This window comes from Calypte anna, chromosome 4A (assembly GCF_003957555.1).
Source record: "Calypte anna isolate BGI_N300 chromosome 4A, bCalAnn1_v1.p, whole genome shotgun sequence".
NCBI classification, from domain to species: Eukaryota; Metazoa; Chordata; class Aves; order Apodiformes; family Trochilidae; genus Calypte; species Calypte anna.
The window spans coordinates 41385397-41398575 of NC_044248.1; the positions used below are offsets into that span (position 1 = coordinate 41385397).

At 40.0% G+C, this 13179-nt stretch overlaps 1 protein-coding gene across 1 annotated transcript in view; it reads left to right on the forward strand.

Moving 5' to 3' along the window:
• Positions 1–13179, forward strand: part of COL25A1 (collagen type XXV alpha 1 chain) — a 256844-nt gene that overhangs the window by 210467 nt on the left and 33198 nt on the right. Inside the window, exons 16-18 of the mRNA XM_030450322.1 lie at positions 1582–1614; positions 1775–1810; positions 5679–5723. Coding sequence (XP_030306182.1) covers positions 1582–1614; positions 1775–1810; positions 5679–5723 — 114 coding nt within the window. The remainder of the gene's footprint in view (positions 1–1581; positions 1615–1774; positions 1811–5678; positions 5724–13179) is intronic.

Consider the following 13179-nt stretch of genomic DNA (forward strand, 5'->3'; position numbering starts at 1 on the left):
GGGTGGGTTGCAAACACTTGCTGTTGCATCTTCCCATTATCCATCATTATCCTTTAAAATGTTTAACTGGTGAATGTCTCTTACCAGTTGCTTTGCCACTTCAGAGCTATAAAATGTCCTTGAGGCTTTGCAGTTGTACATAACTTGTAAGGCATGAGTATCACTCATGCATGTCTATCAAAATGAGGCAGCTCAGGTTTCCAGATATGAATCAATCCTTCATTAAACTGATTTTTTTTTTGTTGGTTTTTGGTTTGGTTTTTTTTTTCACACAAGAGCAAGCTGCAATAACTGTGCAGAGGAAATCTGTTCCTATTCTTCAAAGAGCAGTGAGCATGTTATCTGGTGCCATTTAATTTTATGAGACTGTTACCAAAAAGATCCCATGCCCACTCTTAATTTGAAAACTATGGCATTCCCAGAACACTTCCAGCAAAGCACCAGGAATGGGTATCCCTGGTTGTATTTTAATGCAGAGAACAGTAAATATTTATACTCTGCTTAAATCACCTTCAGAGAGGATTACAGCACTGGCTCCTATGGTACCCATGGAAATCAATGTCAGGATGTTGGGGAGATGGAATTTGCCACTGTGTAGCAACCTATTACTTTCAATGAACAGTCAGAATTTATTTTGAATAATAAAGAATGAGACAGGTCTTCAAATGTAAGTACTGGAGCCACCCTCAACAATATCCAGCCTGATTAGCTAACTTCTCATTAATTTGGGGATTTTTTATTTTTGCTTGACATGTCATATAAGAAAAAAAATAATGCAGCTAAGTAAGAATTTTAAGGGTGCTTTGACAAGTGTATAAAACTGGCAGCTAAAAGCTTCCTTGGCCAGGTCATTCACTGACTGATCCCCTGCCCTTGTGCATGGCACTGCCTATCAAATCAGAAGAGTTACATCTTTTTAAATGCTACCTGACTCCTCAGCACAGAGACCTTTCCTGAATTTAGAAGTCACTACAGCTCTCTCATCCTGTAAAGTATAAACTTAATGCCATTAAACTATCAGTTTCAATACGCTGAAGAGCTGTGGAAATGGAGCTCTGACCTGTGGTGATGGGGATGAACATGTAGGTTACTGGAGGTATTTTTCAGGGGTAACCTTCATTAGCATGAAAAGCTTTTTCAGGTGAGACCTTGCACTTGCCATCTGTAGAGTTAGGTTGAGAAGGTTTTGCATTTTCTTTGCAAATGGCAGTAAATTACTTTTAATGTCTATCAGCAATTCAGAGATGTCAAAGTATGTCCCATTTTCTGGCTTTCTGCAGTACATTCATACAAAATCTGCAATTATTACATCTACATTATTAGTTGTGAAATTTGAGGTTAACTATTATGCTGTTTGGATGAGTGAAACTAAACTGCATGCTCTTGAAAACAATACTCTTCCTTTTCTGCATCACACTGATTTAATTCATTGGGTAAATTCCTATGTAGCAGCACAGAGAACAAGTAATGTTGCTGTATTTTGATATATGATCATGCAACACTTTTGCATCTTTTGCTATGTGCTTCCTGAAAAACTGTATATGTAGTAAGTGTGATTATTTCTTCTGGGTTTTGTGTCAGGGTGACCCTGGTTCTTCTGCTGCAGGAATTAAGGTAATAAAAGTTTTTTAGCAGTCTTGCAGGGAGAAGAGGGGTGGTTGATCTTTGTTACTTTATTGTGTCATGGACATTTTGGGTACCACTGATGTTAGGGGGTTCCCCAGCTCTATTTTTAGTACATTTTGGCAACTCTCATGTCTTTCATCTCTTATAGGGTGAACCTGGTGAATCTGGACGGCCTGGACTAAAGGTAATGGTTGGAATTGTTCAGTTTTCCTTCTCCTCTCTGTGGGATTTGTGATAAATAAAGTTACTCAGTTGTTACCAGTGGCTCTTACCTGTACTAGGATGGTCCCAAGGCAGTACAATTCATAGCCCAAGGCCTGCACACATTTGGTGTCTGACTCTTATCTTTTTTCAAAAGCAGAGGAATGAAGGTACTAATTAGCATGAAAAGCAGTATTCAGCTAACCCACCTCCTCTTCTAGCCACAGCACACTTCTTGCACTGAAAGCTTGCCCAGTTGCAGCTGGGCAGACTAACAAAGAGTGGCTCTGCTCCTTGAGTGATCAGAAGTTAACCCAGAGTGTTTGACATGAATATTAACCTTCAGACTGTGGCACCTTGCTGCATCTCATTAGGAAAAAAATCAGTTTTGGCTAGAATCACTTTCACATATATATATATATATACAAGTGGTCAGAGTTGGGTGATGTGATTGGAAGGACACAAACCAGGTAATGATGCTCTGTTCTTCCTTCCAGGGAAGAAAATCCCCTGGGTGCTGCATAGTTGAGGCTGGTTTTTCAAGTAAAGATTCAGCAGGAGCTGTAATGACTCTTGCCTTGTATGAGGCCCTCTGGAGATGAGGAATTTCCTCCTTGAAGCCACATTACATCAAATAGACTGAGTGATGTGCCTTCAACTGCCTTCCATGAGTAGGAGACAGGTCCTGCTGGTAGAGCTGGTGAAAGGGCAAAGAGAAGAGACGATGAGGGAACCAGATTTTTCATTTGCAGTACTTGGTTTCCCTAGGGAGCCTTCAGCACCATTTTTGCTTTGTATTACTCTGAGAATTACCCACTGCTGCCTGAGTGGAGCAGACTCTACCTGCCAGCTGAGATAGCAGGCACTCCAGTCACAAAGTCAAGAGCTAAAATTCTCCACAGCACAACTATTTTCTAATACTCAAGGACTTCTGGTGACTAAGCAGAACTCCAAAATGCATATAAATATAAAACAAGTTGGAGGCTTTTTGTGAGTAATTATAACTGTCAGCAATTACAACAGACTAAAGAAAGATGAGTATGGTTGCAAATGCAGTTCTTCAGTAGAACAGAGCTTTAATTAGTTTAAATTAGTTTTAATTTAATTGAAGTAGTTTAAAGCTATTTAATCCTCAGAATCATTCAGTGTGTGCATATTGCAGTGTATGCTTTGCCTGAGTTATAATTAGAAAATGCACTTAAGAGTTTTGTACATTTAATACCAGAGTTTACTGAGTTGTACCCTGGTTAGCTGGCTGCCAGGGAGGCAAAGCTAGCAGTGATTTATCAGCAGGCTCCTGAATCTCCAACCCCAGACACTCAGGTTTGATCTAATGTAGGTAACGTAGGTAAGTGAAGGGTACACAGTTCAGACCCTCTGGAGTCTCAGCTTGTTGTCTGCACCAAAGGAAACTTAATGTGTTTTTTCCACTTCACCTGACAAATTTCCAGTATGCCCCATTTGTGTCTCCAGTTCAAACCAGCAACTGGAGAGTTCCTCCAATTCAGAGAGTTCTGAAACTGGAGAGTTCCTCCTCCTCTCAGGCATCCCATGACTGCTGTTCTGCCCCCTGCTTAGCAGGGACTTGTTCACCCCACCTCCAGAGATGGTGGAGGACCCTTTTTTCAGTCTCTGCCCTCTGCTTCATGTCACTTCTCTCTTCCCCCTACTTTGTCCCATCCCTATTTTCCTTCCTGTATCTTCCCTTCTTCCTGGTATTTTACATCCTTCTCTCCTTCCAGTTATTCCTTATCCATCTTCCAAGGTAAATATTGAGTTGCCCACCTGAATATTATTTACCTGGCATTAAATGTGACACTATCTCAAAGGCCTGAGAAGGCTGCTGTGTGACACATGTATTGTGAAGATGACAGAATGAGGTGCCCCACCAGCATCCAGCCTTGGTTTCTTAAAAAAATCATTCTTCCCATAAATCACACTCAGATCTTTTGTACCAGGAAAACTCTAGGAAAGAAACTACTATACATTCATCTCCAATACTAATTGAAATGATATATTAGTGATTTCATTGTGTTTGAGGGGCATTACTGGGACTCTAGGTTGGTTTTGCTGGATCCTTTCTGGCTGTGGTGTGTGGCTCTGTGTGATTTAGCTCTGTCCTAAGACTAAACAGTGAAATTCTAATACTGCAGAAATTCTAATCAACTCTCAGTTGTAATTAGCCAAATGCTGTGCCCAGAAGAGGAATTTAGTGCTTCCACAATTAGATGAGAAAAGGTCACAGCAGTAGTTTGGTATTTATGGCTACACAAGTAAGTCAGAGGAGTAGGGGCTTGGTGCATTTGGTCAGGAATGAGTGCAGTGGAAGCTTTTTAAAGGATTATTCTTTTGGGAGACTGACAACACATTTTCTGCCTTAGAAAGTGTTAGACAACACACCAAGAAATAACAGTATCTACTGAAAATACTGTCCTAGCATCTTTTTTTCCAGTTAATAGGTAATAATATAATGAAACTGGGATCTTCCCTGTATTTTTAGGCAATGTGAACAGTTAAAATTTTGGAGTGGCTGAAATGAATCAAGAAGCTTTCTCAGATCTTTCTTTAACATACAAAAATCACTCCATTTGGTAAAGTGATTTGCAAACCCTCTATTGTGTTTTTCAATTTGTGGCAGAGGGTAATTTTCTTATTAGCACTTCAAGTCTAATTAATATTACTGCCTCAAGGAGTGTCTGGGTCATCTTGTTTGATGAACATGATCTAAATTATGTACAGCTGTATTTATGTTTGTGGATGTATACACAGGCTCGTGTGACTGTGTGAATGTATGTGCCTGTGTATGCACACACATATAAAATATTTTAGTAGCACAATCTGTATGAATCAGTCCAAACCACATAGTTGAAAAATAGCTTTCTACAGAGCTCAGGAGTGTACAAAATATGGAATATAGTTCAACTCAGTATAAAGATAGAAGTTGGCTTGAGAGTCCAGAACTGAGCTTCCCAAAAGTTCAGGGAATATTCTATATTAAAATAAAACCTCCAGCTTTTAAAATAATGTTTTCTTCACATGTTATTGTGCTTTTTTTTCTTGTTCATCATCTTTCCTAGACAACATCTTCCCATTTAGCTGATATCTCAAAATGACCATTTGTGCAAATGTTGTCATTCCTGTCTTAGACTCCTATAAAGTTCATTTCAAAATTAATACATTTGGTTTACAGTTCCTGTTACAAAATCACCCTTGCAAATGCAGTACAATAGCTCTTTTTCATTGCAATTTTAAATAAGCAATGTGTTTCTGGGTAAAGCAATAGAAGGTTTTATTCCCTCTATCTTTCATGGCACCGTGTGTATTGACAGAAAAAAAGAGCAAGTTGAAATGTTGCTCCAGAAAGCTCCATAAAAAATGATGGCCCAGCTATAATTAGGCAGTCCTGCTGGAATTGCAGAGTTTAAACCAAGCTCTTCTGAATTGCTTTGTAACTAGATCAGGCAGCTTCACAGCACAATACCTAGCTCAGAGCTGAAAATGGAAGAGAATTAAACATCTGTCATAAAAATGAAACTGAATAGGCAGCATGGAAAATGAACTGGTGCTGCTTGTTTTCTTCTCTTTTGCTAAATGCTAATGTGAAGTCATTTTTTGGCTTTCTTGACCTGGATTTTCAGCCTGGGTGTCACCTTCCTACCCAAGGTTCCCAGAAAATGTTTGAGATCTTAACATGACTCTTACTAATTGTGCATTTGAGTCACTCATTTTGAAAACATCAGCCCTGCTTGAACTGACTGTCAGTCATCTTGCTGCAGAATATACAGGGGTGTTCACTGGATGGTGACCATAACTGAATAATGTCTGTAATATTATGTAATTTTCCTGTATAGGGTGAACCAGGTCTTCCTGGGCTTCCTGGACTCCCTGGGATAAAGGTAAATAAACTGTAGTCTCTGTTATATGGGGGGGGGGCACAAAAAAAAAGAGGGGAACTGCAAGAATGTGGCTAAAATGGACCTACTGTATTTATGCTGTTCCTTCTTATAAGCCTCTGATATTGAACTGGGGATTGTCACAGATTTTATGTGGAAAATTGTGTGTCCATGAGTAAGCAAACAGTATGTCTTACTTTAAAATGTGGAGCAGAGCGTTGCATTCTTTAATGGAAGAGGGTTGTTATCTTACCTGATTTCCACTTTGATGGGTGCTTTCCAGTAGCAATAGTCTACTGAATTCACCAAGCCTCAAGCCAGAGAACAGCATCAGTTCTACCAGAACTGGCTCTGTTGACAAAAATACTTCATGCAAGGGTCTCCACTGACAAGTCAAAATGTTTCAGTAAGATTCCATTCAGTATTAGCTACAGCCCCTACCCTAATACCTGGTTTGGCTTCTGGGCTGCCTGGGACCTTTAGGTAAGTTGATCCAGAAGATGTGGTTGGTTTAGTTCTACCACAAGCAGCTGCAGATATTTGGACAGTCTGAGCTGTAAGGGGATAATGCTGAGCATGGGTTCACCTGCTCTGAGCCAGTGCAGATCGGAGGGGTTGCTGCTCCTTCATGGCAAAGTTTGTTCTTTCAGAAGACAAAATCTCATTGAGACTTCATTCCAGCATGGGCCTGTGCATAAATGAGGAAATAATTTCTATCATTTCTTCAGTAACCAGGGGATTAAGCCAGAAGCCAAACTCTTTTCCATTTTGCTAGGATTTGGGATTTATCCCGTGGAATGTAACATTGGCAGTGGTTTTCTCAGAGGACCTGTGTATTGTCACAGCACTGAAGCATCATGTCCTGTCTGTGTTTCTAGTGGATTATGGAAAAAAGTGAATGTGCATACTTGTGTGTTCCTGTGTTGTAATACCTGAAAATATAAGTCCCAGGGAGGTTGTTCATTTTCTGCAGAAATGAACCCGACATTTAGCAGCATGTAAGAGTGTGGAGACCTTCATGTGGTGGAACAGGATTTTTGTAAGGACCTTTGACAACAGTCACTATTCCATTTAACTGCGGGCAGAAAGGTAGCTCAGTTGGAGGTCAGTGTTCTGGAGGCACTTGCCAAAACCAGTTGGAGTTATGGCTGTTCTTTGGGGATTCTATGTTCCTGCAAACCAGGCATGTCCATGCATTTTATCAGCAAGTCTATTAAAAATGTTGAAATCTAAATCTCTGCTCTGGGAAACTTAATGCTGTTAAGCTGTTTTTGTTGATGGTGAGAATGCCTCAGAAGGGCAGTTTGCAGAGTCATCTGAAAGGCAAGATATAAAGTGAAAAATGGATGAATTGTGAGAATTTTGCCCAGTCAGGGTACATTGGAAAAACAGGACAGTTGCTTGGAGAATAAAATGGAATAATTTGGCCAAATTTCCATCCTATAGGAGAGTGCAAGCTTCTAATGGAAAATCTAGGTCAGAGAGACACGAGATGATTCAGTAAAGAAGTTCCATCTTGTGCAGTTCTGCACTGAGGTGGCTGGGGGTGATGAGGAAGACAGCAGAGCATGGATAGGTGAAAGCAAAGCAGATCTGGTTGTAGCAGATTTGCAGAGTGCTGTTTGATTCAGGTAATTTGTAAACTCTGTCTGATTAAGGAGTCTATAGAAAAAAGCCTGCATTTGTGTCTGTGGCATTAGAAGTGGTGGCAGAAGTGAAATAATGGCTGGAGTTAGGTGCTCATCAGCAAAGGAAAAGCGGTAATTTAACCCCTTTTCTCACCCTCTGCTGTAGTACAGATTGATGTATTACTATAGAAAAATCAACACATCAGTTTCCAAGAACAACCTCAGTGATCTCTGACAGAGAAACAAATTTTCAGTGAACTGATGTTGGCTGAAAGCTCCTTTAAATGGTGGCTGGATGAGAAACTTGTGTGTGGAGGAAATCCAATCGTCTGGACCTACAATCTGTCACTGCTGTCATGGTGTTACCACACAAACTTAAATCTTACTTGGAGTAATGGAGTTTTTTTATTTTTCCCCCCTGTTGTTTTTTTGTGCATCTTTTGGGAGTTCTTCCTTGTTCTTTTTCATTCTCTCCTTGCTGTCAGTCGGTGCCATGAGGGAAATACAAGTGCAGTCAGTTATTTCCAAGAGAGAGATGAAGCTGTCTGTGACATGCTGGAGAGAAGTTTCTCAAGCACCTGTTGCTGCTCAGGAATGGCTGGAAACTTAATGACCTCCTGCCTGTGTTCTACCATGTCACTCAGGAAGTGAGTAAGGGACCTAAACACAGAATATTAACTCATCCCTCTGATATCCCCCAACTGACACCAAGCAGACAGAGAATTCTTTCTACAAAACACAAAACTTAACACATATTTTATCTCATGACTTTGCTGGGGTGATACATACACAGCAGCACCCACTGTAATGGGAATCATGCATACCTGTATTATTGTAGCATCAGGCAGATCCATTGAGTTTCACTTCCTGGCATTAGGGCAGCACAGTCCTCATCTTCATCACTGCAGTGGGAAACCTTCACAGAACACAAGCCACTTAAATTAATTTTCAGTATTCAGTTTCCAGATTGGAAAGAAAAAAAAAAGTATATATAAAAAAAGCATATATACAGATGTATATCTCTATGCATACAGTGGTATGTCTGGATTTGTTTATTCCTAGCTGCCTGTTTTCATTAGGTTATGCACTTGCATAGGGCAGACATGTAATTTTCCAGCACTGATACTGAGAATCAAGGCCAGAAAATGAAATGATGATTAGCACTGGGTGGTATGCACATGTCAGGAGTGTTCACTGGTGCATTCTTCAGGATAGATGCATTTCTTGTTAATCTGTCAGAAATTATATCCTCGAAATCATTGAAAGCTCTCATTCTCTTTGATGGAGAAGGGTATAACTTAAGTAACTGAAACTGAGAATGTCGTTTCCTCTAGAAGTATTACTAGGTGGAAGACTGAAATTAAAAGGATCTGTTTCACAGTATCTACCCCAGCTTCACAGCATCATTAATTTTGCTTTGTAGTAAGTTGTTTTAATTTTAAAAAAAATCAGTTTAAATCCAAAATTTTGAAAACAGCTGAATCACATCAGAGTCCAGTATTCTGCTGTGGTAAGAAATCAAGTATTTTCTCATCCACAAAGACCTGACAGCAGTAATCTGGAAAGTATTTCTTTACCTCAAATACTCAATTTTAGATGGTCAGAAATGAATGCGTGCAACAAACAAGTTCTTTATCTTTCAGAGCAGCAAAAAAATCTTCAGATTCATCATTTAACTGTTTTATAAAGGAAACAATTTGGGCCCAGACTTTTTATAATTTAGCAGTTCAGTCATTGCAAAGAATTAAAAATGAGGCAGTCACTACAACAAGTGTTTTTGTTCTAATCCACAAAAATGCTGACTTGAATTACAATTAGCCTTTGAGAAGTCCTTGATATGACTAATGCATGCAGAATTAATCAGATGTATTACTGGTCCTGTTAGCACCCTCCCAAAGCAGAATACCTTCTAAGCAGGCAGAACTTAAAAAGCAATGAGAAATTTATAGTCACTAAAAAGAAATAAATGTCATACAAAGCAGGGCTTGTTGTGAAACTTCAAGATTTTAGCCAGGTTGTAAGGTTTTACTTCTCTAACTCTAAATGAATCATAAAGGCTAAACATGCATTTGGAAATTCTAAACCAGAATTGTGTTTTTTTTAAGTTTAGAGACTGATGAGGGAGTAAAGATATTGTTTCAAATGTGATGAGTGAGCCAGACAACCTGTTTTAACTGCCCATTTCTGGAGCCAATTCTGAAAGTGTATGAAAAGCCTTAACATAGACTTAATAAATGAGGTTAGATTTTTTTTTTTTAATCTGATTTCCTTTTACCTTGCTCATTTCCTTCTTATGAGCTGAATGCTGTAGTCTCCCTGAAAGCCAAATTCCCGTGGACATCAGGCTATGTATAAAGTCACTTTAATGCCCTTTTCAGTGAGGAAGTAGAAGGTGCTGCTCTTTCTGACTCCTTTAGTCCAAGACCAGCTGAGTTTCTGAGAAATTGCTTCCCTGGAACTGAGTGCCACAGAGGTAGGCAGGGCAAGCACAGCCTCATCAGCTGCCCCAGACTGTTCTGTTCTGGCTTCTCAAAAATTTAGCCCTCCCTCCTCTACAGAGAGGTGCAATGTTTTGGTCAGAAAACCATCTCAGAAACAAAGCCTGAGGATAGCAGTTTCTGGAAAATGAGAGCAGGTACCAGTGAACCAAATCCAATTTATTATAACTTCATTAGTGTTCTCCAAATCGTCTTGCATAGGGGTTTTGGTGGGGTTTCCTAGCTCTTGTTTCTACCTTAGGCAAGGAAAGGGCATCAAACTGTTGTTGTTTTAAATACAGCTCTTACAGAGTTATAAATACATACTCTTACAGAGTAAGACAGGGAAGCATTTAAGACAAGAATGCCTTGGTCTGCTGATGTGATTAAAATAAGGACCCTTCCACATGAGTGCTTGTCAGTAAGTACACTGTTGGTTTTCCCAAGGCTTGTGATTCTTGAGGAATTTGCAGGTCACCTCATGCCAGACAAAGGAATTCTTGGAGAACCACCTTCAGGCAGGAGTTTGGAAGCTCCAAACCTGCCTTGGAAAATCTCCAAGTTGTGTGCTGGAGCATCTCCTCCAATCCACACAGCTAGATTTTCCATGGATGGAAACTGTGGAGTGGACCCACACTACCAGAACTCTCCAGACATTATGGGTGCTTCAGCATGGTTTGCCAGCCCAGAGGAGTGCAGGTGGGAGTCCTGGCACATCCAAATTTAGCAAATAAACACCAGGGGAAGGTGTTTGTGTCCTGGATCCATGGCAGATTTACCACTCAGCTCCTTGGGCACAGAACTGCCATCATCACAGCACTAAGGCAGATACTGAATTAAGTATTTCAGGACCAATGAACTGCATAATAAAGGTGAGAGTTTGACATTTAAACTTTTCTGGCTTTGTCCTAGTGCCTAGCTCTAGATAAGGGTAAGAATTGGAATTACATCATTCCTTCAGAATCATGGGGCTGAAGGCTGATGGAGACTCTTATCTATAGCATGGAGAAAACAATGCAATAGTCTGATGTAGAGGGGAGGTGGCCACAGCTCTGTGGCCTTGTGTGTTCTATGGGTTTAGCAACAATAAAATACTTTGTTATTTCACACAATTTTACTTACCAAAGTAGGAGAGCTTTCTGTAATAAATGGAAGCAGATTTGTTCTGCTATAGAAAATTCAATGGTTTGGGTGCTTTTCCACAGGCAAACTTTTTTTTTTTTTTTTTTTTTTTTTGAGGCAAACATTGATTAGGATGGGAAAAAGTGTGTTATATTCATTAGGAGAATAATTAAAGGAGGAAAAGCCTTCTGTGGGAAAACAGTGTATCCAGCCACTGCTGTTCTCTCTTGATTGCTTGTATGAGCAAAGAGCTGTGTATTTCAGGCACTGGAATTGGACTTGGCCTATCTGTGAAAATAAAATTTCAAATAATTGTGTTGCTGTGTTTCTCAGCTGTGCTGAGACTCAGACTGATTCTGCATACAGTGTTAGATCTACACTGTTAATAAACAGGGTAGGTTTAGGCTGGACATGAGGAAAAAACACATAAAGAGTGGTCAGACACTGGAATTAGGTTGCTCAGGGAGGTGGTGGAGTCATCATCCCTGGATGTGTTTAAGGGTTGTTTAGATGTGGTGTTGGGGGATGTGGCTTAGGGAGGAACTCTGTAGGGTAGGGGTGATGGTTGGAATCAATGATCTCAAAGGTCTTTTCCAACCTGAGTGATTCTATGATTCTAAGATCTGTATTCTGCCTACATTGATTAAGCCACCAGCTTCTTCCAGTATCAATTCCACTGTTACAAAGCACATTTTTTCTTGTGTCTCGAGATTTTGGGGGAAGGTGAAACTTCTTTTTGGATTTTGGTCAGAAGTTTTCTTGTTGTATGCAGCCAGTGGAAGAATTTGACTTAAAAGCTCTGCATCAACCTCTGAGTGACACTTTAAAGCCTTAAACTTGAAAAGATTGCCTTATGCAGTCACTGCATGTTTCTTCTCATAATGATTGAAGTCATAATTAGCTGGACAAGAAATTAGCCCTGGTCAAGTCAGTATTACAGCAATCTGAATCTGGGGTTATTGAATACCTTCTCAACCTAAAATAAATAATTGAAGCTGTGTTGTTCTTCATTTACTGACAGGAAAGTGCTTCCATCTGCAGAGACAACTTCAGTGTGCTTCTGATGATGTGCACTGATACAGACTTTTATAAACTGGGGGGTTATTTTCTTATAACAGCAAAAAAAACCCCCATGCCTTTCTGTGGCATGTTTGTCTTAGTTTATTCCTTTCTTAATTTGAACCAAGTCCAGCTGGAACTCCATGGGAGAAAACTCATTATTTATTTGTATTTTGTGATAATCTAAATTGAGCTCACTGAGAGATTACTATGGCCCTTGATATAAGGAAAAGGAAAGATGGCTCTGGTTATAGGTTTGCTAGAGACCTTCTTTGCTTTGAACCATTACTGGTGGTTATTGATAAATGTGCAAGAATACTTCCTAATTTGCTTGCCCTATGCAACACACCTCCGTTTCTTATGAAGAGGTGAAAAGAAGTACTATCCAACTGCTTACACTCACTGTCTCTATATGTTGTCAGTAATTATATCAATCCAGGACTGTGAATGCTTGTGAAAGAAAACTTATGGCTTACTAAAATTCTATTATCCCCCTTCATGCATGGAGCTAAGTAATAAAATATGTCCTAACTCCTCTGCCTAATGCTTCTTTCTCTGAAACTCACCTTGGCTGCTGTTATTTTTCTGTTATGTTTGCACAACTGAATGGGCAAAAAATGGGCAAATGGAGAGGAGGTGAGGAGAGCTGTGGCTCTTTCCCAGCTGTTCACAGCCAGAGAAGTTGTTAGGGTGCAGAGAAATACTTAACTGTCAGAATGAGGAGGGAGAGTACCATGGTGCTGGGAATCTCTGGTTACTTTTGATCCTCTTTTAGGGGTGATGCAGCCAAGTACCTCCACTGCAAACACACTGAAACGTGTGGCCTCTCCATTTGTCATTGCTTTGTCATAACATAGGACTGGAGGGAACTGTCCCTAGGAATCATTCAGAACTGCCCTCCTGCCTTCAGTCTTCCTTGGATGTTATGTATTTGGTGTGTTATGTGATACTCCATGCTGCATATACAGTCCTTAACCTGATAAAAATTGTCTGTGACCCTTTGGCTTCCTTTGCATTTTGTCCACTGTGTGATGGTTTGCTACATGAACTCATACTGCTGAGAGCTACCTATGGTGGAAAGTGTGTTGAGATAACTCCTGCATCACAGCTGGAGAGCTGTAAGCAATGCAAGGGAAACCCCATCCAAAAGAAAGTTGTGTTGCTCTAATTGCA